The sequence below is a fragment of the Ostrea edulis genome, chromosome 7 (genome assembly GCF_947568905.1).
Source record: "Ostrea edulis chromosome 7, xbOstEdul1.1, whole genome shotgun sequence".
In the NCBI taxonomy this organism is placed as follows: domain Eukaryota; kingdom Metazoa; phylum Mollusca; class Bivalvia; order Ostreida; family Ostreidae; genus Ostrea; species Ostrea edulis.
Genome location: NC_079170.1, coordinates 1,566,522 through 1,592,054, shown reverse-complemented (window position 1 = coordinate 1,592,054; position 25,533 = coordinate 1,566,522). Strand labels below are relative to the sequence as shown.

The following is a 25,533-nucleotide window of genomic DNA, read 5'->3' as shown; positions in this document are numbered from 1 at the left end:
TGTTCCATTTAAAAAGACTTCAAAACTCATTACTACGATTGTCTTCAACTTTGTTTTAGTAAGATGTCGTTTATTGGGCATATGTAAAGTGTCTTTCTCTATAACCATGGTCGTTCCGGGTGATCCTTGAACCTGGAAGATATGAATTTTACCTACATCTAATTATCCAATAAATGTGTTCAAATATTCATGCAAATGAGCAGCATGTTTATTAATGTTGAGGAGAAAACTAAAAAGCAATAATATGAACATTCTAAAATAATGAAATTGAGTTGTCTGGAATTAAGAAAAATTGATTTGGCGATATATTTTGATTACTGAACTTCGGAGAAAATCGTGAAAAGTTCATAATTGCAAACTTTGCATTGAAAAGTTATTTACCTAAACGTGTTTTAGTAATCTAGCGATAACGGAAATTGATTTATGAAGTATCCATATCCTGGTGTATTGAAAATCAATCATAATGGTATTTTCTTTTGACAATTTACTTCAATATATACATTTAAGCGAAGCATATATATTATCATACATGTTCATGAAAGATAAACGATGTTTCGGAGTCTCCATATCCTGGTATAGTGAAAATCAATCATAATGGTATTTCCTTTTGACAATTCACTTCAATAAAGACATTTAAGCGAAGCATATATATTTTCATGCATGTTAATAAAAGATATACAATGTGTCAGAATGAATCATGCCACAAGCATGTTTTTATTTTATTTATTTTTTTTCAATTTGGGTGTTCATTAATAGCAATATTGAGAAATATACAGGCAAATGCGTTAAAATAAATTCTACATGGAGATCTAACTTACATTGCAGCCATGTCAAGGTAACGTTTTTCTGTTGTAATTTTGGTGACCTCATCCATCTCTTGCTTCGATAGGGAAAAATTGAAAACCTGGAATGAATTAACCAGATAAGTTTGAAATGATATAAAATGTAAAGAGAGATTTTGTAATTCATTAAATTCAAACCGTCATCAGGATCTATTTTAATATTACAAGACAAACATTTTATAGCACATTTAATCAACAACGGCACTTATACCTCAAACTTTGTTACATATTGCATAGTGTCAACACGGCGTCCATACCTGGAAGTTACTACGTATTCTCTCCGGAGTCACACTCTTGGGAATCACTATCATGCCTTTTTGCATGAGATTCCGTATACAAATCTAGAAGATATATTGATATATACAAACCACTAAAATGACCAACGACACGTGCAATGAGATTGTCAAATTTTCGGGACGACATGTCCCTTTTTCAAGACAAATGAAAAGAATGGCGTAATGTGGCCAATATTAACAGAGAATAATAACAAACCAACAAAGTCTACACATAATAATACCAACCACTAAAACTACAAGATATTTAATCTTGTGTGTGTGTGTGTGTGTGTGTGTGTGTGTGTGTGTGTGAGAGAGAGAGAGAGAGAGAGAGAGAGAGAGAGAGAGAGAGAGAGAGAGAAAGGAAGTTAAATGATTTATCAACCGTTTTATCACATTCTGAAAAGGTGAAGATAACTAACAGTGATCGATCGCATAACTCCTATGGGGAATACAAAATAGAGACTTGGGCAAACACGGACCCCTGGACATCCCAGAGATTGGATCAGGTACCGATGTTGAGTAAGCATCCCTGTCGACCAGTCACACCCGTCGTGAGCCCTATGTTTTTTTTTTAGATAAACGGAGTAATCTGTAGTCAGAATCAATGTCCCAAGAACGGCTTAACAATTGGTATGAAACACGTCATACAACATTTGACTCTATGACATAATGCATTGGCAAACGAGATAGTTATAACGACAATATAATTTGATTTGCTAAATGCTGACTTTAAACGAGATTGTTGAAACCTCTGTAACAACAACCTGGTTGTCAGTAGCCTGTATCAATTTAAAAACTGATCATATGCAGAATAAGCTCTTGCTTATTGAATCAGTTGAGAGATATAAACACCATAGGGCTCACGGCGGGTGTGACCGGTCAACAGGGGATGCTTACTCCTCCTAAGCACCTGATCCCACCTCTGGTGTGTCCAGGGGTCCGTGTTTGCCCAACTATCTATTTTGTATTGCTTATAGGAGTTATGAGATTGATCACTGTTCGTTATCTTCACCTTGCATGCAGTAATAATGGAATATTGCTACATAAATATGAGAAGTTGACGATGGAGAAACTGATGTCATCCCGTTTGTCGTAAAGTTGAGTTAGCTTGCCGTTAATATATATTTCTAATAAAATATTTAAGTACGAAGCAGATGTGTATTTCTTTTACTTCGAGTTCACTATGATACATCGAATCGATATATGAAGTAAAAAAAATTATTTTTGATATATAAAACGTTGATATATCTAAATGTCGAGTTGGAGGCCACAGCAAGATATTTATTTCTTATGTAGAAGCTTTTGAATAAATTCTGACTTATAAGAATATAAAAACAGGTCAGCTAATATGATAAAATTTTGGCTACATTGTGTATAAGCAGGTGCGCGGTAGGAAATGTACATTCGTCGTCTCTGCTTGTTGGAAGCCTTTCTTGTTCACTTACATATATTTATTTGGTGCCACTTTCTAAACTACTAACGTTAGATATTGTCTAACATTTTGTTTCATTATGGATCTTCCATAACAATTAAACCACCATTCATCAGTGTCAGGCACTATAAAAACGTTTTATCGCAATTAATTTTGTTGTTGTTATGAAAATGGTTGTAGGACTACCATAGAAATTTATCGCATAATCTTTATTTGGTTTTGATTGAGATAATCTATACGTATGTATACACGATTTCTCTATTTGTTTCCCATTATTACATGTATTTGAGTACCTGCGCAGGGGTTTTTCCATACTTCTCAGCCAATTTCAGGATAATTGGATCTTCCATTACAACAGGTTCTTCTGGTCCTTTCCTGTATATTGAACATTATTTCAAGTTCAGGTTGATTCATATTCTGTCATGTTTAATGGATTTCTAGCAATGGGCATATATAATACTTATTCTGTTATAATCAAGAAAGATGCATGTACTAACGAATGTGGAGTAATTGAATGCCTCATATTTAATAAATTAATCTTTCATATTAAAACGTCTATAGATGTTTCTACTACACACATGAATGTGGGCCTCCCTGGACTCCCTAGAGGTGAGTAGGCTGTGATTGTTATGCCTCGCTTCTTTAACGCATCGAACAATTCTTTCTGTTGCAGATAAATGTGACATTCCACCTAGTGAAAGAAAAAAACCCAGAAGAACTAGATTTATTCATGTGCGTAACAAATTAGTAAATTGAAAATCCCTGTGATATGACCTACTTGATTAGTGACAGGTTTGTGTTTGGCCACTTCACAGATCCTTTCAATTTGTGAGACGCTGAAGTTGGACACTCCTATAGATTTAGTCAGACCCAAGTCAAGGAGTTCTTCCATTACCTGTCAAGTAATCAGGACAAAGATAAAGATAGATCTCATGAATGATGTCGAGATAACAAAACTTTGAGCAGGGCAACCTCGGACCCCTGGAAACACCAGAGGTACGATCAAGTGCCTAGGAGGTGGAAGCATCTTATCGTTACTCTTTCATCTTAAACTCAAATAAAGCCCAGTAGAGTACCTTCCATGTTCCTATCAGATCAGATTTCTCCCCAGGTTTCCACAGTCCAGCCTCATTCGTTGGAAACACATCATCGTCATTCCCATCATACTAAAAACAGTTTCCGGCTATACATGTATCTAGATTTTATAAACTATTAGATGAAACATTCTGAGTTACGTTACTGATCCTGTCATCATTGTACATGGCAAAAAAAATAATGCATATATAACAACTAGGAATTTTGTAACCCAATAACGATACTTGGAGAAGCATCGACAATCAAATAATTTTAAACACAAAGTTTATTCTATAAATTTTAGAATAATATTTTATCAGAATCATATACTCTATTTACCAATGTTTAATTTCAGAAAGACAATGATCGTTTTATTATCGAATGTTGCGTATCAATACTCATTTTTCGAGGTTTGCGAATCTTTAACATGCTCACAGAGCTGATTTCAAGCTCGACAAATACATCCTTATCAGGTTAGATTAAGGAATCTAAATATTTAAAATGTTAAATACCCCAAAAGGAAGTGAAAGCTATTAGAATAGCAAAACATACTTCTGATTTTATATGATGTGATATATTGAGGGTGTTACCGCTAGGTCAAGCGCAGTGTTGTATACATAAGATAATTCACGACCTATTTAGGGATCCCGACATACAATTTCCCCGATCTATTCTCGGAAATAACGCTTATTACTGGACGCAGCCGAGTTTCCCAGCGGCTAAAGATTAGAACAAGAGTATTCGATTTTACGTATCCGTCCACTCGACATTAAGCATCGAAAAATGAAAACTCCCATACTCCTTAAGACCATCTTCTTGTTCCAGCATAAATACATCGGAGATTACACACTTTAAAAGTAATTTATCTTAATTTGAACATAGTGTTGTGATCCACTACAATGAAATATAATGTTTCAGTTGTGTTCGTTTGTTTCACGTCTGTCGAGAATTTTTCACTCATATTGAGATATCCCTAGCTGAAGGTGAAGTACCACAAATTTAGGCCTATGATTAGCGCTCAGAAACGTAGCTCTGAGGGTTCTTTAACATGCCAACACCTGCCGCGACATGGAACTTCCGTTTTTATGTCATATCCAAAAGACCCGTAATTCTCACTTCTAAATACTGAGCGTTTCCCAAGGAAGCAATCACTACCGATGTTTACTTCTTAGGTTTGACCATGGCACGGGTAAAACTCGAACTAACGATCTCCCGGCTACGAAGGAATGCTCTACTAAAGAGATACTGCCACCGGTATATTATATCGCTCATAGCCGAGACAAGACGATAAATGTGTGACGTCACGGTCTATGTTTCAACGATATGATATAACTGAAGCAGTGGTGGGTCTATGAAATAATAAGATTCAATTGCCATATGTGCATACTCATATTTTCCAAGTTCTAACTTTAGAGCTCGCTGTACTCGCTCTTAAAGACTTGAAAGTGGTCGGTAATGGGGAAAACATTACATAATAGTTATATATGTGCAATCGAAACAACAGATGAATAAATACTATATGCGTTGTCACTACCATCTAAAACACTTAAATAAGTACCTTTCTTCTTAGACAGAATAAACAATTATAAAGAATGTACAGTTAGTAAAATAATCGGTTCATTTTTCTATTTCCAGTTATTTTACTTAATTGCTTTTCTCTATTCTTTAAAACTATCTACCAGTGGATGTCAATTTCAATTCATGATAATTCACAAAAATATTTTCCTATTGAACCCGTCGGTGAGGATTACTTCCACCGAGTTCCATGTATTTACAGTGCAGTAAACATCTGGTAACAAAGTAATTTTAGTTTTTTATACATTTTTTTTTACAAAAAAGATAAAAACAAAGAGTGCGCTTACCGCCAAGGGTATAGGGAAGTGAATCAGGTACATGTCTACATACGATAACTGCAGATTCTTTAAACTCATCTCCAATGATCGCTTTACCAGTGTTGGATCCATGTGAATCATGGGAAGCTGAATGATAGGTACACCTTTTTATACAGATATCCATCCGCGCATGACAAGAGATATGAAACATTGGCGAATTCGAACGAGGTTGCATTTTAGTTTGGAGAGATGTGTGTAACTAAGATAAAAATACTGTTATTCTAGAATTCTTTATAAAAACCTTCCTGGTAGTTTTTGTCTTATGACTTGAAGATGTCAACTGCAGATGAATCTGAAGGTTTTATTTAAAACTTACCAATGTTTAGTACCCCTACCTCATCAGAATTGGTGTAGATATAGTCATCAGAGTCACTAGACATGTTTGTGTCTGTATTGTCACATGGTCATACAACTATGTGTCTATTGTATGATCTGATTTAATCAAACAAACACCTGACAGCACAAATGTAAAATGGCCTTGCGTCTGCCTGACCATAGAGATCTTGAAACGTTATTTTCCAGCTGATTAGCATGGTTTTAGGGGAACTACTAGTAGTTACATACATAATCGTAAAGTTCATGCTGTAAAGGTTGCTGTTCAAAACCTAAATTGATCAAATAAAATCGAAGGAAATATGAGAGACTTAAGTTCTAGTAATATACAGAATCATGCATATACCAATTGCTTACGAAGTCGATATGGTCCTATCAATGAGGCGATATATTTCTACATGCATACCTAAAACCCAATAATCTAAATTTAAAAAGAAGATAAACAATATTTCAAAGGAAAACAATACAATGCCGCGTGATTATTTTCTCAAAATACATCCGTTACCTTAGTGACAATAAACAGCTCTTGTCTCTTCAGTTTTCCAGCCTTTATGTACTCTTGAATAACTTCCCCGATAGCATCTTCATTCTTGTAATTGTATGCCGTGTCTATGTGTCGGTAGCCAGCATCCAAAGCTGCACGAACAGCCGTCTTCACCTCCTCTTTTGGACTCTGGGAAATGTACATTTCCATGTATAGTAAAGCAAGTCACTTTACAATTAAATCCACCTACACCATATGTGTTATTTGCATGAAAAAAAAAAAGATAAAGATGACGAATACTGAGTAATCTCATAATCCTGTAAACAATACAAATTATATAGGTGGATCAGGTGCCTTGGAGGAGTAAGCATCCATTGTTGACAGGTTCACACGTCATGATTGTGTTATCGTGATCAGGTAAGGGGACCATCCGTGATCAGAATCCATATGAAAACAAAAGCTATAGCAGACGGGATTAGACCTAATGGCAGGCTTTCTTCGTAAATAAGATCATTATAACCACCATATGATTTACGAAACACAGACTTTAAACAAGACTGTTGGTATCCGTTGTAACATCATTTTATGTGTCTGTAACCTGCCTCGCTTAAAAAGGATTATACGTAGACCAGTGGCCTTTTTCACAGAAAATATTACGATTAAGTTGAACATTCCAAAAGACTGTAATTATTCATTAATTCTCACTCATACATTTTTGAATGAGCAAAATTAAGTATATGAATAGGTGATAAACTGGCGTTCTTACTCAGGGCATATTAGCACTCAGTAGAGTATAAAGCAGATACAAAAACTTTATCTTAGTCCTGAGATTTTTTGTGAAAATGGCGACATGCTCTCTTGTACGCAAATATTGCTTTACAGACATGAACAACCCATAGAAACTGAATTCATCTTGTTTGTCACAAAGTCGATACGTTAGTTTGTCATTAATGTCTATATTCATTGGGTATCCAAATATGAAACAAATATATTCACATATGGTCTAGGCATGACATCATATCATTGAGTCAAATAATGTCTGACGTGTTTCATACCGATTGTTAAGCCATTCTTGGCACACTGACTCTGATTACGGATTACTCCGATCACCTGATCAAAATATAGGGTTCCGTATATTTTTAGATACGTCGACATCATAATGGAGAGTAACGTACGTATGTAGTTTCAATGCACTACCGGTAGCAGTAGCCTGGTGGTTAAAGCGATCGCTGCGCAAACGGAAAGTCAAAGGTCATTTTGTGAAATATCCAATCGAATAGTAAAATAAATGAGTTATTTATCAATGAGTTGGTATACGGCACAACCTACCAGCTATCATGTACATATACGCAATGATGTTTTGATAGAACTACTGTTTTTTGGGGGGAATCCAGGTTATAATAGGTGCTCAATACCCTTTGCTTGTTGTAAGAGGCGACTAAATAGGGCGGTCCTTCGGATGAAACCCCAAAACCTGAGGTCCCGTGTTTCAGCAGGTGTGACACGATAAAGATCCCTTTCTGTTCAAAGGCCGTAAGCGGCGCCGAGGTTAGGCCTAACTTTTACAGCTCTTCGCCGGCAATTGTGGCGTCTCCATATGAGTGAAATATTCTCTCGAATTGGGACGTTAATTAGATAATATACATTTACATTGAGAACTGTTATTAGTACTAAATATGGCTTGTTAGAGTTTCCAATTATTTTCACGTGATAACATTTCGAAAGCCGATAGCTCCCATCATGAATGCAACATTTTATATCACAATGTATGAGTTACGAAGAACACATGACGTGTTTTAGACAGACAAATTATGCAAGATATGGGTTTTAAAGATATGTGTTGGTCCACACGGCTTCTCGTATATGTCATGTCCTTGTAAATGACAGTATGGAGCTTTGAGTTGGTAAATTTGGCCTTTAAAATAATACGGGTAGATCTGTAAGGAAATCAGTAGGTTACGTTGTATTCTTTTCATTGCACAATGTTCTAGATCGTGCCTTATTTGGTTTTCTTGTATAGAATGATAATTGCATATTTGTCTTACAACTTCTTTTCACAATCTTTTTATTTTTGGATTTAAAGGACCAATTTTGTTAGAAAATTGTAACGTGCAATTCATTAAAAAGAATATATCAGCATATGGACACATTAAACACTCAAATGAACGGAACTTTTTGTATTGCTAACATTGTTGTGACTGAATAGTAACGATAAGCAAACGGACATTGTACGATTGGTACTTCAATAATTCTCTACAGACTGGTTTCAAATTCATACAGTATCTTTAGTTCTTGAAAGAACAATTTTAGGCGACTTTTACAGAAACTCACTCTAATATTTCTTTTGTTTAGCATCATTTCTTGGTAAGAGTAACCTTGGTTTCTTTAATTTTGTTTATGACTACAACTTCTAAGATAATACCCTCAGTCCATTCTATGTACAGATAACTCTTCCATTCTAGCAACGTTTTCACTTACGAACACACGTTTTCTACATTTACAGACGCACCAATGTCTGTATCCGGTATATGCTAAATTCATTTTTGTGGAATTACATCTAACTTTGAAAATGTTCACCTTTTAATCACATAAAAAAGAAACTATTTTCATGCTTTTCTTTAAAAGAAGTATCTTGTTTAACAAACAAATATATAAAGTAGTATCATATACCTGCCAGGTACCAAGTCCTATGGTTGGTATGGTTACTCCATTACACAATTTTACAGTGTTAAGGTTGTTGCCCATTTTTGGTCTGCTTTATGGCAAATGCTTTGTATCCTTATTTCTTCTCAGCTGCTATACTCGGTGTACGGAGACTCGGTAGCGTCTTTTTTAAATTTAATGATTCAAAATAAGACACGCCTATATTCAAAATTTACAGGTCACTGCATTGCTCAAAGAAACAAAATAACGTTTTCGAACTAGTTTAGTCTATTAAAGGTTCATATCAATTTTTTGCAATGTAAGTTGACTCTTTGTAAATTTATCACATTTTGTTCCTGCAAAAGACCAGTTTGTTTCTCGTGCATGCGAATTGGACGTCCACTCTGAAATGTCTATACTTGGACATACATGCCAACCACGATTGGATGATTACCTTGTAAATAAAATGCCTTTCTATCCGAAATATGCATTGAAGAGACATATGAAGGCTGTCCAAACAGTTCTTGGACAGTGGAGGGGTTTTTGGCGGTGGTGGTCACTTTCAATGTTGTTGGGTTTTTTTAGATCTGAATACTGTATAACAAACATTTATGAAATTTCAAGTGGATGTCAGTTGATTTTGAATCATTACATTAACTGAAAGAAGGTCTCTTAAGAGGTCGCCGAAGGTTTACACGGTCCAGAGTAAACGTTCTGATTTTTTAGATTATATTTTTTGTTTTATTTAGATGTTGTTTTATTTATCTTCATAAAACGGATCAAAGCTACATAAAATTTAGTTTTGCTGTATTAAATCCAACTTAAGTCATTTTGTGATATCGTTAGCATAGGTTATTTGGCTAATAAAATAGGTGTATCAAGAAAAACATCATAATAGATATGCCCCTGAAAAGGCGATGTCAGCCATCTGAACAGAACAGCAAAATTCTGTGTTAACCTGTGAAAACGCCGATAGAGACGAAACATTATGAAAGTAAGGAGGAATTATCGTTTATCTACAAGTGATATAAACAGTTTCCTGATGGTAAGGTTGATTTGAGAGCTGCTGCAATAAGTCGAAGACCATTATTATGTAATGAAGATTAGAAGTCCCATATTCAGACAGACGTTTTAAAATTTGTGAAGTTGAAAACTATTTGGTTTCAGTATCCTGACCGATGCCAGTGAATGGTTATCTAATATATTTGACTCCTAGCTAAGGGTATGTGCAAAGTGTATTTTAATCAAATTAGTACGTTGAAAAATAAAGGATACTTATGAACGCAACATTGTAGAAATGTCAATCTGACTTTACGTCTGGTTGGGCAGATTGATTGTATCTTGTTTAACGTCCCTCTCGAGAATTTTTCAACAATATGAAGACGTCACCAAGACCAGTGAAGGGCTTCAAATTTAGGTCTATGCTCGGCGCTTACGGCCATTGAGCAGTGAGGGTTCTTTGGCGTGCCACACTTACTGTGACATGGGACATCCGTTTTTCCGAGGACCTGTGACATTCACACCTGATACAGTGTTTGGCGATGGAACTGTCACTACCTGTTTTTACGACTTAGGTCTGTCATGGCCGGGATTCGAACCCCGACCTTCTGCATGTGGGGGCGAACGCTGTACCTCTAGACCACAGCGGCGGACTCGGGCTGGACAGTGTAGCTTCTGTATATAAACTGTTTATGCGGTAACGCATTTAAGATAATGTACATTGCTCTGGGTTTTGAATATTTACATAATCATGGCCTATATTGATATAGTATTTCACAAAATTTCCACAATCATCATTATAAAGAGAAAATGGCATATGTCCATTAACTTGTTGGGTAGCTCTTGTATTTGATAGTTCCTTCTTGCGAAAGATCTTGTAACTTAAATGAAGAAACATCTAAAACATGTGTACATTATAATGTTTGTGTTCCCTATAATTTGATTTCTTTGCTCTTTCGATTTACGTTTTTCGAAGACATCTATCAAATTGGTTATTTCCCGGATCCTCTTTTTTCCACGTATCTGGGGCCAATTTTGTTCAATATCACGTGTTGTTGGGTTTTTTTTCTTTCGTCTGGGTCACATTTAAACCCATGATCGGACAATCAGAATTTTTGTATTGGTTGGTCGAGAAGCATAGTCAACCGACATAGATATAAGGCGGCACTTAGTAGTCACACCGATTTTAGTAGCACCGATGAGTTTTGGTGAAGTAAACAATTACAAGTCGGTCGATTGTCGCTCGATCATCGGGCGTCGAATCAAAGATTACTTCATATTGTCCAGCTATGATATACGGTTGTTTGTATGTTTTGCGTCCTGTCACGAATATTGAGTCGCCTCCAGCCGTAGGTGAAGTATCACAAACTTTGTCTTGGGGTTGTTGCAGGAGGATTCTATAACATGTCGACTCCTGTTGCGAAAAAGGACCTCCACTTTTTATTAAGATCATATTCAAAAGATCCATGGTTCTCAATTAAATGCCGAGTACGCATCTCCTGTTGACCAGCCACACCCGCTGTGAGTCTTCCATTTTAATGAAGTAAACAGAGTAATCCGTAATCAAATTCAGTATGCAAAGAACGGTCTAAGTGGTATGAGATGTGTCAAACAATATTCGATCTAGTGATTAGTTTTATCTGCAAATACATTCTTTAGAACGACCGTGCAATATGATGACTTTGAATGGGACTGTTGAAATTCTCATTATCCTATTTGTCTGTAGACTATCTGGGTTTATATCATGATCGCAGAGCATGCTCTCATGCAGCATATATACACCATATGTGAGTGATAATAGTATAATGCTGCATTGATATGGAAAGTTGATAATGAAGTAGCAGAAGCCATCCCATCTGATCTGAACCCACCTCTAGTATATCCAGAGGTCCGTATTTCCCCAGCTCTCTATTCTGTATTCCTTAAAGTAGTTATGAGATTGATCGCTGTTATTTTCATCTTTCATTTCTTCACTAGTTGAGTTGTTACTGCTATTTTGTCGTTAAAGTATGTTTTCATAAAACATGCAAACATGGAAAAGATTTGAAAGACTCTATCGTGGTTTTGTTTTTTCCAAGTTCACTAGGATACATGGAATGGAAATATGAATGAAAATAAACCTAAATATCGAGTTGATAGTCAAGGCAAGAGTTTGTATCTTCTAATGTAGAAGATTGTGATAAATTCTGCCTCATAAGAATACAAAAACAAGTCAGCTAGAAAAGATCATAATTCGTTTGAAAGTTATGTTCTGTATAACGAAACCGACTAAATCAATTTTGTGTCTACTTCTTAGATACCCAAGATTAATATACATGTATATGAATATTTGAAGCATTTTCAAAAGAACGAAAGTGCGGAGATTTAATCCAATCACATGCTCAAAGCTCTAGATCTAGGGAGCGTAAATCAATTGAAACGAACTTTAACCTTAATGATAACTACAAATTAATAAAAACAAGGATTATGATAAACTTTGCAGATCATAGCTTTAAGGATATTGAAATACACGTACAGATGGACGAATGATCGAACGAACAGAAAAACGGAGCGGAAATTTAAAGATCCTGGAATTTTACAGAAGAAATATAATGAATGTATAGTGGGTCTGTATTCTAATAGGAATTTCGTTATTTAGATCCATTATAAACTTCATAATTAAAGGGCCTTAAATGCCCATCTTCATCTGAGCCCAAAGTCTAAGGCCTGGATTAAAGTTTCCAAACTCTCATCTCAACACCAAGACTGTTGTCTGGTTCCTAGATCGCTGTCAAGATTACAAAGCATGAACATGTTTATTTCTTACACGTTTGTCGTACTTGATATATTTTTGAATTTCCAGTAAATTGTTCAGTAAGCAAGAGAAATATAGCTATTTAGTATGTTTCCAGAGATTAAAATTTTTATTGTATCAGAACATTTGTACATATCCTAGCAACAGGAGTATAGATTTATATCATATAGAGGCAGAAAAACAATATCCAAACTTTGATGTAAATACATACACGTGCATCACTTAATACATACAGTGGAACATAATCACCGGTATCATTGAAACTTCCCATATATTACTATCAGGAAAGTCTGCAATTCTCTTGTTTGATTTACGGCTGTTTAATTTGAACCGATCGAGTTTGCCAATTTGAAGATGTTAAACAACAAATATCCTGGTAAGTATGTAAACATTCGTATTTTCGTATTATTAGAATATCACACCTGGAATCAAGCTATGCATATTTATCAAACATTCCTCATAAACAATGCTGATTTGAATACCATATACATGTATAATAATTCTTCTATTTACGCAGAGATATTAAATATGAGTGTTTGCAGTCGGTAATAACTAACGCATCCCATTCCTCTATACCATGATAATAACATCTATATTTTCTAATATAATGAAAAAGAAATACTCCTTTTCATGAATATCCTCAGATGTCAATAACTATCATTTCATCAAAGGCAAACATTTGCAAATCTTGTCAGTCATATATTTAGTCTGGTTTCTCTTCACAACAAGTTCGGAGGACTTCTCAATGATATATATTTAGTCTGGTTTCTCTTCACAACAAGTTCGGAGGACTTCTCAATGATATATATTTAGTCTGGTTTCTCTTCACAACAAGTTCGGAGGACTTCTCAATGCATATATTATACAGTTATTGACTGGGTTCGAGGACAACAGCTGTTTTGTTAGACCCGAGAACGGGTCTGTTGCCCGAAGCCGTAGGCTGAGGGCAACCGATCCGTTCGAGGGTCAAACAAAACAGCTGTTGTCCGAGGACCCAGTTAATAACTGTTTTGTTATACACCTTCATTTTTTAGGTTGTTTTTACTAGGTGCACATGGTTTGTTGACTTTAAACAGGACAGTGTGATTACATACATTTATCACTGATTCCACTAGTTTAAAAGAAAACATACTCAATATCCTAATTGATAATTATATTTTTCGTGTATCTGCTCTGCTTTTCATCTAATAAATTCCGTATTTCATCACCAGTCAAATCAGTGAACCTCACCATTACGTAAACAAATCAGCAGACCAAGAATCATATGACTTGCGTATAACAGCTTTAACACGAATAAAATAAAAATAAGTAAACTTCATCTTATACAATTGATTCTAGAAAATGATGAACAAATATTTTTTTTATGTTCTTGCTGTCCGTACTTTGAAGAATTAATTGAATTTCATCTTCCGTTGCTGTCGCAAATTATGAATCCGCTACTTCGTTCTTTGAACATCGGAAGGCCTCGGGTACCAGGCTACCATTTCTCTTTATCCAAACGGCACGAAAAGATAACTCGAGTTAGCGCCATATGACGTCATCGGTCAACAGTCTTTTTTAACAGTCGATTTTAACAGTTCCCGGTCCAACAGTCGCCAGAACAGTCGAAATGTTGGACTTTTTTTTGTAAGGAGTTATATAGGAACTGTTTTATAGGGGTATAACAATTCTCAATGTTTCAAAATCTTTTTTTTTTTTCTTTATTTTTTTAAAACATCACTGTACCGTTTCAACTTTGAATAATTAGCCTAACAAAATTTAGATAACGAACTACGAGGTAAAAACCTCCTGTTGAGCAACATAACTGTTCAAGATATGATATTTATGCTATGGTTTCCACATCCTACCATGGACGTTCTGGGTGGTCCTTGAACCTGGAAAACAAAAGAGAATTTTCCATTGTAGCTATGATACAATGCTTTGCTGTTGGTTCAACACATTGCACATACATGTACCTCGTTAATATCACTGAATACATTTTTGAATAGTGTATTTCTATAGATATTTTTTTTTCTGTGACAGCAACGTTAATTTCTTAACAATTTAAACATATGTAACATGATTCGTAAATGGATAAGAAACTGTAACATACATAATCCCCATCATGTCAAAGTAGCGCCGAGTTTCTTTTATGTTAGCTATTTCCACCATATCTTCCTTTGATAGAGCAAAATCAAACACCTGGAATAATGCATATATACATTTCAACACGGTTTACTTCATAAACTACGTATATGGTTAATTTGAACATCCATTTACTTAAAATATCAATGGAAAATCACAGCTTATATAATTATACCTTGTTTGATGCATGTAGATACACGAAAATCGGTCGCCATGGTTTAATACCACCTAGAGGGATGTTTATCGCTAACTCAGATACAAATCAGACGATCTCGAAAATCGTCGATGTTCCTCGGTATCAAGTTTAAAGTAAGCCTTTAAATTTTTCAGTAAAATAAAGCTTGTACTCCTTTGACACTAGATCTATGAGCCTACACTTTGTGCGGAAGACTAATTGGAGCCTCGGGGATCCATATATTTACGATCAACTTTTGCCAATAGCCATTAGTATTGCAATAAGTGACGTAAACCTTCTATGTTTTTCTTCTTCGACATTATCAATGAATTGAAATTAATCAGTGAATCTTAACTCAAATCTTTGTTTGTTTGTTATTTTACGTTCCACTGCAGAAATTTTCCCCTCAAATAGAGATGTCATCAACTGTAGGTGAAATTCCACATATTTCCACCTATGCATAAAGCTTAAAGCCGTGGTAGTGAGGCCTCTTTATTGCGTCACTGCCTATCATGTTTTGATTTGTTTTTAGGGACCTGTCACTCTCTCTTTTATTGCCGAGCGCTTGAAAAAAGAAGGAACATCGCTACGGATGTTGAATATCTTAAGATTAAGATTCAAACCCGAGATATTTAGTTGCGAAGTGAGCGCCCGATCAACCGGGCTACAGCGACTAGTTTTAAACATTTACAAAGACATTCAAATTCAAAGTTAAATATTTACATTGTAAATGTTTTTTGCCTTTGGTATCTTTAAAAGTTGTAATCATAGCGAAAAGTTTTCTCATGAACACAATGTAGCTATAAATATGGTAGGGACATCTATTTTTACGACTGAGAATTCCGACTGGAATGTAAGAAAGTAAATATAAGAAATTTCAGTTTTGAAAATACAGGAGGGTATGAACTGCGACTCCCATTGATTGCATACCTTTCATGAAGCGCGTTAAGGATAAATATCAGAAATACATTTCATTTTATGAAAATACGACACTTCATATCGGTATACTTTTTATGAAGCCAACAATAAGCGTTGCGGTTCTTACACTTGTATATTTTCAAAACTGAAACTTATTTCTTAGATGTCCTATTATCTATGAACAGGCCCTATCAAGTATCTTTTTATAGCAAACATCTGGAAGCAAAACCATCTCGGTCTGTATCCGGACACACTATAGAAACCCACAGACACAAATGTACGATTTTCATAATCCTGTGATAACAATAGTGGTAAAATCTGAAAGTTACTACAGAATGTATACAGAATTATTGTGTCAACAATGACATCCATACCTGAATATTACTGCGGATTCTCTCCGGGGTCACACTCTTGGGAATCACAATTATGCCTCTCTGTATGAGATTTCGAAGTAAAACCTAAAACATATATCTAGTAATATGAGGTGCAATCCAATCGAAGAGTTCTGCGGATATTCTTTAATGTGAGCCTACTACATAAAGATAAGAGATAGAAAAACACTATATGTTCATTCGCAATGCAAATAGATTAATGGTTCATAGAGAATTTAGATATTATTTAGTTTATCTACAAGTGCGTATGGTATATCGAAGAAGACATATTTTTGGTTTTAAAATTCCATAATATTATATTGTTGAGGGAAAGGTGAAGATAACGAATAGTGATCAATCTCATAACTCTTACAAGCAATGCAAAATAGAGTTGGGCAAACACGTACCCCTGGATATACCAGAGGTGGGATCAGGTGCTTAGGAGGAGTAAGCATCCCCTGTCGACCGGTCACACCCGCCGTGAGCCCTATATCTTGATCAGGTAAACGGAGTTATCCGTAGTCAAAGTCAGTGTGCCAAGAACGGCCTAACAATCGGTATGAAACATGTCAGATAGCATTTGACCCAATGATAGGTTGTATTGGCAAACTACATCGTTATAACAGCCAAAACATTTGCGAAATGCTGACTTTAAACAAGACTATTGGAACCCCTGCACCATCAACTTGTTTTTCAGTAATCTGCTTCGATTTAAAAACTGACAATAAGCAGACCGAACTCTTGCGTTTCGAATCAGTTGAGAGATGTAAACACTATATGCAGGTGAAAATGGAATATTGCTACATAAATATGGGAAGATGACGATAGATATGTCTAGAAACTTTATGGACCGTAAGTATACATACATACATGTACATGTTCATGTAATTTCCAATTTTCTGGCTTAAGTTTCCCTACCTGTGCGGGAGTTTTCCCATACTTCTTGGACAATTTCAGGATGACTGGATCTTCCAGAGCCACTGGTTCACCCTCATTTTTGCTGATGAATTAAAAAAAGACATCTCCCCTATTATTATTTTAATCGTGTCATTGTGATTCAGGTAGATATGCAGCCTATTATCACTTATGTGATGTGGTTCCTTTACTCATTGAAGAATTTTTTTGAATTATGAATAATACATGGATGCATTAGCAAAGGACATAATTTTCTACATTGAAATTTATTCTGTGGATGTTTTCAAAATGGTCGAGCCATTGCTTTTATCCAACAATATGTTGCATCTAATATGTTGTATGTAATATTTTGCAGATTGACGATTGATTCATGATACTTCAGGTACAGCTGGTGAGTATGAGTGAAACATCCTCGAAGTGATCTATAATGAAAGGTGAAGATAACGAACAGCAATCAACATTTTGATTAGAAATGTATTTCAAATGTTGGTTTAAACATGCCCACAATGAAGATAACATGTTGAAGACCTGTCGAATTCGATTTATTCCCGTTGAAAATTTCGTATACGTATTAAGTAAAGGGTGAAGCAGTTATTGTAGATAGAGAGCGCCATAGTTCAGACACGTGTTCTGTAACCTGCAAATCAACATCAGTTGGGATCATCTACATCTATGGTTTAATTTGACATGACACTTAACAAGTTTAATCTTATCATTCAACCTTGAATCTGGAAACATCAAACACTGAGGAATATATATCAAACTACCAATAGATTAAAATTTGTATTGACATAGGCATCAAATGCAATATCCACAATTCCACACCTTTAATTCACCATCTGTCCATTGCGACTTAATCTAGAGTACTTCAAATTACTCATTACAGTTAATGATGCTTTTATAAAATTTTATTTTCTGCTCATTCGCTACAAATTACTGCTTGTGAATAACCAATACTACATTTCATATCAAAAAGATAAGATACAATGTACACGAGGTACGAACATTTGTGAAGGTCTTCCTGGGGATCCTATAGGTGCGTAGGCTGTAACAGTTATACCGAGCTTGTTCAAAGCCTCAACCATTTCTGTTTGTGGCAAATATATGTGGCATTCCACCTGAAAACGCCAAAATAAAAGATGAGAACCTAATACATCATTATGTGTTATTTAGAAGTAGGTGTGTTAACCGCTAATCGTGCACTGAAGATTTAAACTGATAACATCCACCACATAGATAAGAATATCTCTGAATTAATGGTGGAATCGTTCATGTTAAATAAACATAGATTTCCTCACCTGGTTTGTGACCGGTTTGTGTTTCGCCACCTTACAGATCCTTTCAATCTGGGAAATACTAAAGTTGGACACCCCTATAGATTTGGCCAAACCCAGGTCTACAACTTCTTCCATTCCCTGTAAGATAGTCATTTTGTTATAACCGACTTCAGTACTCGTAGTAACGCGGGATACTAAATGTTCGACTTTATTTACCTTCCATGTTCCTAGGAGATCGGATTTGTCTGCCGCCTTCCAACCTCCAGCTTCAGTTCTCGGGAAGGTATTCTCGTCATCACCATCATACTGAAAATATGTTAAAAGATTATGTCATGAAAATTCTACTAATATGTTATTTATCAAGACATGTACAGTCTAACTTTATGTAATGGTTTGAATTTTGATCAAAGCATGTTAATTAGAGAACAACAACACCTACTTAAATGTTTAGAAAACGAATTCAAACTAACAGGAATGAGAACAGGATTGCAGAGCATCACTAGTTATTTGTTTAAAAGAAAACGTACCCCATGTACATGTATCATAAGGATGATAAATCTCCCGGGAATGGTACATAATAATTGAAATATTATACCACATACTCTATATACCATCCCATTCAAATTAACCATTCAAAAGCCTAAATATCAAAATCGTGTGTTTTCTTAACTAAAATCATCTAATTGCGAGTTAATTATGACGATACATCATCAACGTTTCAACAATTGATTAGTAGCAAAAGTCACCCAAATGTAAACATTACTATTGGTTTAATAGAGATAACATAATCTTACCTCCAGCTGCACAGGATGATGAATTAAATACAGATCTATATATGACAACTGCAGTTTCTTCAGACTCATCTCAATGGATTTTTTCACCAGCTTTGGGTCCATGTGAATCATGGGCAACTGAATAATGTATATATTACTATATACTCCCTCACGTATAGCTCTTATCCTTGGACGAATTTGACTCCACTTTTTTGGCACACTGTTTTTGCCTATAATAGCTCTAACACTTCATTGTTATTTCGGATTTCAAACATTTCGGCTGAGCATAGCTGAAGAGACATAATTTGTCGAAATGCGCATCTGGTGCATCAAAATTGGTACCGTATAAGTTTTACATTATGACCCTTGGGTCGTGGCCTCTGCTTGTGGACTGTTAGTCCCCGAGGGTATCTACAGTCCAGTAGCTAAGTACTTTGTTACTTGCTTGAAAATACGGATTATATTTAATTGCTGTTATAAAATTTAGAAATTCATTTCAAAATTAAGGATTATCTCCCTCACGCATAGCTCTTATCCTTGAACGAATTTGACTCCACTTTTTTGGCACACTGTTTTTGCCTATAATAGCTCTAACACGTCATTGTTATTTCGGATTTCAAACATTTCTGCTGAGCATCACTGAAGAGACATCATTTGTCGAAATGCGCATCTGGTGCATAAAAATTGGTACCGTATAAGTTTTACATTGAATAGCTGAATAATAGCAATTCATATTGGTAGGGGGGGATACGTTGTGTATGTATGTGTTCAAATATAATTGCCTATTGCGTAGCAAATTGTGAAATAGTTTTTCCTATTACATATAAACCTTGTAACTATAAATTCATCGAATGATTAATTTTGCAAGCAAATCTATATACAGACAAAATAAATCAGAATTTTATAGCTGTAAATGAACATTGTATTCGGTTACCTTAGTAACAATAAATAAGTCCTCTCTCTTGACATTTCCTGCCTTTATGTATTCTTGTAAAACTTCTCCAATTCCATCTTCATTCTTGTAATTGTAGGCCGTGTCAATATGTCGGTAGCCGGCATCTAAAGCCGCGCGGACGGCTGTCTGTACCTCCACCTTCGGACTCTGTGTAAATTATAGATATTACAGTTACAGTTCATTGTGAAGTCGTTCCTCTCTTTTGTTTGTAGCTTTCTTCAAATATCCTTAACTCTTTAAATTCCCACTATTGGCGCCAAAAAGAGCATTTTGCCTTTTTAAAACAGATAGACCTAATGTACTTTTACTCTGTTAGTCGAGCCCTTAACGTAGTTCCACACTCCTGTGACGTCATAAGATTTTGCAAAGTCAATAATTTAATGACTGGAACATAAATTTTGTTGGAGTCTTTTTCAATAGTTATTGTAAAAAAAAAATTGTTAGCCATAAAATATTTTAAAAGTCTTAGTTATATTTGAATAGTCAATTATGTGTTTCAAAATATTGAATCCAAGGACAATAACTCTGTTTTCATTAAATTATTTATCAAGTCCATTATGCAATAAACTTCCTATATTTTTCACAAACATTTTACCAAGGTGATAAGGAATTATTATCTGTGTCTTTTCATGAAATTACATAAAATTTTAATCCATGAGTGGTTTTGAATAGCTCAGTTGTATGGTGACAGACTTAGGGTTTTTATGGGGGTATACATACTCTGGAAGCTATAGATTTGAAATCATTAAGGAAAGGTATGGATTTTTTCCCATAAATAACTATAACAGATGTACATCTACTAATATAAACAGAAAAAATTATATGTAAACCATGCTATAAGGAAATTGTGTCTATATTTGTTTGTTTTTTAACATTTTGGAGAATAAGGTTAATTCAATAATTTTGCACTTATTATACTAAAACTTGATGAACATATTGAAAATAACATGTGTTTTAGTTATTGACATGTTTCCTGATAAATAAATGCAATTTAAATTATTTTTTGGGGTTTTTATTTTTTAAAAAAACAACAGATAACTGTTTCCAATGAATTTCATAAAAATCTACATAGGGGTACACTACTTCAGTAGTGTCTGTAATGAAAATAAATATGGAAATCCTTAACTAATTTGCCTTTTCTCATTACTCTGAATGTTAATCTATTGATTGCAAACAAAAAAATGCTACCTAAAACCCAAAAATCCAGGACTAAGGACCCACCTTAATAGGACGAAACGGGCGATTTATCAACCATTACATTGCATCAGTTTTCTTTGGTTGTTTTCCTTTTCTTGTTCCATTAAATGCCCGATTAACACGTGTGTATAAATCAATTTAGAAGAGGGAACTAAGTTCTTGTAATTTGATTTTTGAAATGAACTAAGCTCGGTCTAATTAATAAACATTAAATAGAATAATTAAGAAGAAAAATTACATTAATGTCTTCCCGTACAAAAATAAACTTGTATATAATGCTACATTTCCTTTTAAGTTTATCATTAAAAAAGGTGAAAGTGCCATACAAATCTATTATAATAGCATCTCTTTACAATATTTCATTTTCAGAATTAGAGCTAACATTGCTTTAGTTAAACATCATAGGGTACTCAATGTATTTGCAAAACTATTGACGATTTTTTTTTTATAGGATAAACCTGATAAGACAGCAAATGTTAATTGCATATATCTGAAACTAACTATAAACAAAGTTTCAATGTGTAGATTTTATTCGACCCTTTAAAATTGTAATCCATTGAGATAACCAGTCTAGTGAGGGCAATAATTGGAACTCTCGTTCATTTAACTTATTGACCCTGCTTATTTCTTTAATGTCTCTATAATGTTGAACGCGAATTATGTTATCATGGTAGAACAATAGTAAGGTGGACATACCTGCCAAGTCCCGAGTCCCACTGCAGGCATGGATGAGCCATTACACAACTTTGCGAAGGTGAAAGAGCTGTCCATTCTCTGCTATTCCTGGTCCTAATTCCAGTTACCGGTGTGTGGAGAGTCACGCGTGTCAGACATTTAAAAAGAAATCGCACCTGTGCGGACAGTGTATACCCCCATTATACAGGAATAAATTTGCTGTTTCAACGACACTTGCTACAAACAAACATTTTTCCCCAAAATGCTGAGAATGGAAACTAACTTTTTTTTATGTTTTTAGATGTGAAATGAATATTATCTACCGGATGGAGGATAAGTTATGCCCATGATTTCTGGATTACAGTGGGGATTTTGTTTTGTATCAGAAGTCCTTAAAGAAATTGATTTTTTAAATGTTTCTGTGCACAGATGTTATCAAATATTCACAGTGTCACAGAATTGTATTAAAGAAAAAAAAACTTACCTATTATTGACAACAATCTAGTTAAGTTTTAAGATAGCATAAATCCACAGGTAGTAATAGGTTTATGACACATTTATTTCTGCATCATTTCTTCCACATTTAGAATTTCAAGCATACAGCTTTATTACACATGTATCTATGTGGATTGAATTAATTTCAGATGCAATGATAACCAGCCACAATAATTAATATTAAATATTTATTCTAAAAACTATCACAAGTTATTTTTGTAGCGAGTACTTGTCGCAATCTATTTATACAAAACATTAACATTTATTTGACGTAAACCAGGGAATCACGAACTGAATTCTTGATAGATTTACCCCCCTTCCACCTGGCACGCTAGCGCTCTCCTTGGTAACTGTGGTGAGCGTAGACCTCTTGATGTCAATAGTGAATACCCCACGTGAAGAGGAAATCAAGTTCTCGTGCCCTTACTCTATCCTGCTTTCCCTGGTATGTGGGGATAACACCCCTAGAGACAGACATCACAACCTGCCCTTCTTGATAATACAGGGGCCAAGCTGATCCCTCCGGAAAACTGAAGTGAGCGCCAAACTATCACTGCAAGTGCAATACCCAGAGTTTTGAGTCAAACATTAAATAAGTCCTCGTTACTGGTAACCCTTATGTAATCAAGATATAAGGCTCACGGCGACAGGGGATGTTTGCTCCTCCTACGCATCTGATCCAACCTCTGGTATATCAAAGGGTCCATCTTTGCCCAACTTGATCGACAGACAGATAGATAGAAATAGATAAATCTAATCGCACACTTAATAGTCACTCTTAAAGTCTAGTTTATATGATTTGGATTTTAAAATTCCTTTGAAGTTTGATGTTTTCTCTCGATTTGAATCCACATTATTTGATAGTCAATGATTTTATTGGATATAGGCAGCAACCACATCATCCTCTTCTTTACGAATTTTCAAATACTATAGCATCATGTACATCTCCAAACTTCCCTATATCAACATTGGTGAAGATGTCCAAATAATTTAATAAACATCCTGTACGAAACGGGAGTACTGGTTTCATGGGACTTTACGGGGTGCATATTGAAATTTACCTTTTCCTTCTGGACTTCTGGACTTAATCTAATTCAATCCCAGATACACCAACTACTTACGCTATCAATAATTTACAATATAATTTATTAAAGAATCAATGATTACATTTAATTGCAAGTGTTTGTTGCAATCTGTTAAATTTCATACATCTATATAAATACCGAGGCGTGCTCCGGGGAGACGCTACCTGTCTACCGGGAAAATCTCCCTTAGGACCAGGCGCAACAGCACCCCAGCAGGTTAAACTGTGGTGGGAACAAACCTTTTTGTAACTCCGACAAGAGTGAGTGCCCCGCAAGAAGAGGAACTTAAGCTCTGACTCGGACCCTAACTCTATACAGCCTTTCCTGGTAAAAACCAACTCCATAGGGCTAATACCCCAGGGCAGGCCCCTAAGCTTAGTACCGCAAGGATTAGGCTGATCTTTCAGGTACCACTGAAGCAACCCTAAAATCATATCCAGTGTTGAGGATAGATTCTCCAGAATTTTGAGCCAGACATAATTTTCAAAATTCTTCATTCCTGGCTATCCCCAAATTCCGCTGCCCCCATTCCAGATTGCACCTTTCATGAATCACCATCATACCAAAAATAAAACCAGAAAGCTGCTGATTACCAAAACAATACACCAAATGTCACTGCCGAATTGGATATGCAGACCTTGTCATATTTCCCAAAATGATCCAAATAAGCACAACAAAGTATCGCTAAGTACACGATAACACTATATCCTCGATTTTAGCTTGCGAAGCGTTCAGCATTTAAAAAAGTTCCACATTCACACTTCTTTTCCAATGTTCACATAAACTTGTTACTGAAATCACAGAGAAAACACAAAACACAGCCAGCTCTATTTATATATGTTGGGAAAGGGTGGGTAAGAAAAATTTCTTAAAGATGACTGCCTCTCGACAGCTTTAATCTATGAACTAATATCGCTAGGGGACTTGATTATACTGTGTAATGTATAGGACGTTTCTTGACTACGGATTACTCCGTTTACCTGATCAAGATATAGGCCTCACGACGGTTGGGACCGGTCGACAGGGGGTGTTTAATCCCCCTAGGCACCTGATCTCACCTCTGGTATATCCAGGGGTCCGTGTTTGCCTAATTCTCTGTTTTAGTTTACTTATACGAGTTATAAGATTGATCATTGTTCATTATCTTCATCTTTAATAAAACTCGTCGTCTCACGAATGCCTGACTGCGAACGAGAATACAAGAGTTACCGTACTTCTACTGAAATTAAAAGCATTTATCACAATGTGGTGATAAATGCCAATATTACAGGGTGGGTAGATATATGTTTCACAGACACGTCTCATATGTCAAGCCCGCACAACATGGTTTTTTGCCGATGCCTTACCCCTTTTGTTAATCGTTTTCATTCATGTTTCAAACCCTTTACGACATGGTTTGCCGATGTCATACCGCGTTTGTTTAATTAACCAGATGTCGGTTATTTCGCAAATACTTGATCACAGTAGGCCATATGAAAACTCAATATAACCGAAGATCAATATCAACGGACTTTGTCAAATTGGCATAGAATGTATATTCTTGTCTTTATAATGACAATCTTACATGCCATATGTATATGGCTTAGCTTATGATATGTAGATATTCCCAAATTGTAATGATAGTCATTTCTCGTGAACGCGATGCAGTTGTAAGCAATGCGTGTATGAATATAGAGAGCTACGTGACGAATATAGCACGCCCCATTTAACGACTGGCACTGCGGCGGAAATAATGACCCTTCGTGAAGTATTCTGTTGTGAAGAGTCGTAGTTCAAATCCACATGTATTTCCAACATTAAAA

General features: G+C 35.4%; 1 protein-coding gene across 1 annotated transcript; it reads right to left on the bottom strand.

The window, feature by feature from the left end:
- Positions 1–33: 33 nt before the first annotated feature.
- LOC130047624 (aldo-keto reductase family 1 member B10-like) lies at positions 34–22,379 on the bottom strand. Its single transcript, XM_056142999.1, has 16 exons — positions 22,173–22,379; positions 20,259–20,426; positions 19,346–19,462; positions 18,768–18,857; positions 18,573–18,689; positions 18,280–18,392; positions 17,278–17,359; positions 6,357–6,524; positions 5,489–5,605; positions 3,629–3,718; positions 3,331–3,447; positions 3,131–3,243; positions 2,846–2,927; positions 1,100–1,183; positions 819–904; positions 34–132 (listed from the first exon to the last, which is right to left on the bottom strand). Exons 1-16 carry the CDS (start codon positions 22,245–22,247, stop codon positions 99–101), a joined length of 1,653 nt encoding a protein of 550 aa, XP_055998974.1. The 5' UTR covers positions 22,248–22,379; the 3' UTR covers positions 34–98.
- Positions 22,380–25,533: the final 3,154 nt, after the last annotated feature.

What these genes read in the sequence shown, in the direction of transcription:
- LOC130047624 (XM_056142999.1), bottom strand. Translation starts at nt 22,247, where the DNA reads ATGGACAGCTCTTTCACCTTCGCAAAGTTGTGTAATGGCTCATCCATG. An exon ending in ATCTCCTAGGAACATGGAAG is followed by an intron (nt 18,690 to 18,767) that starts GTAAATAAAGTC and finishes ACTATCTTACAG; the next exon opens with GGAATGGAAGAAGTTGTAGA. An exon ending in AGCTGTTTATTGTCACTAAG is followed by an intron (nt 5,606 to 6,356) that starts GTAACGGATGTA and finishes CCTATCATTCAG; the next exon opens with CTTCCCATGATTCACATGGA.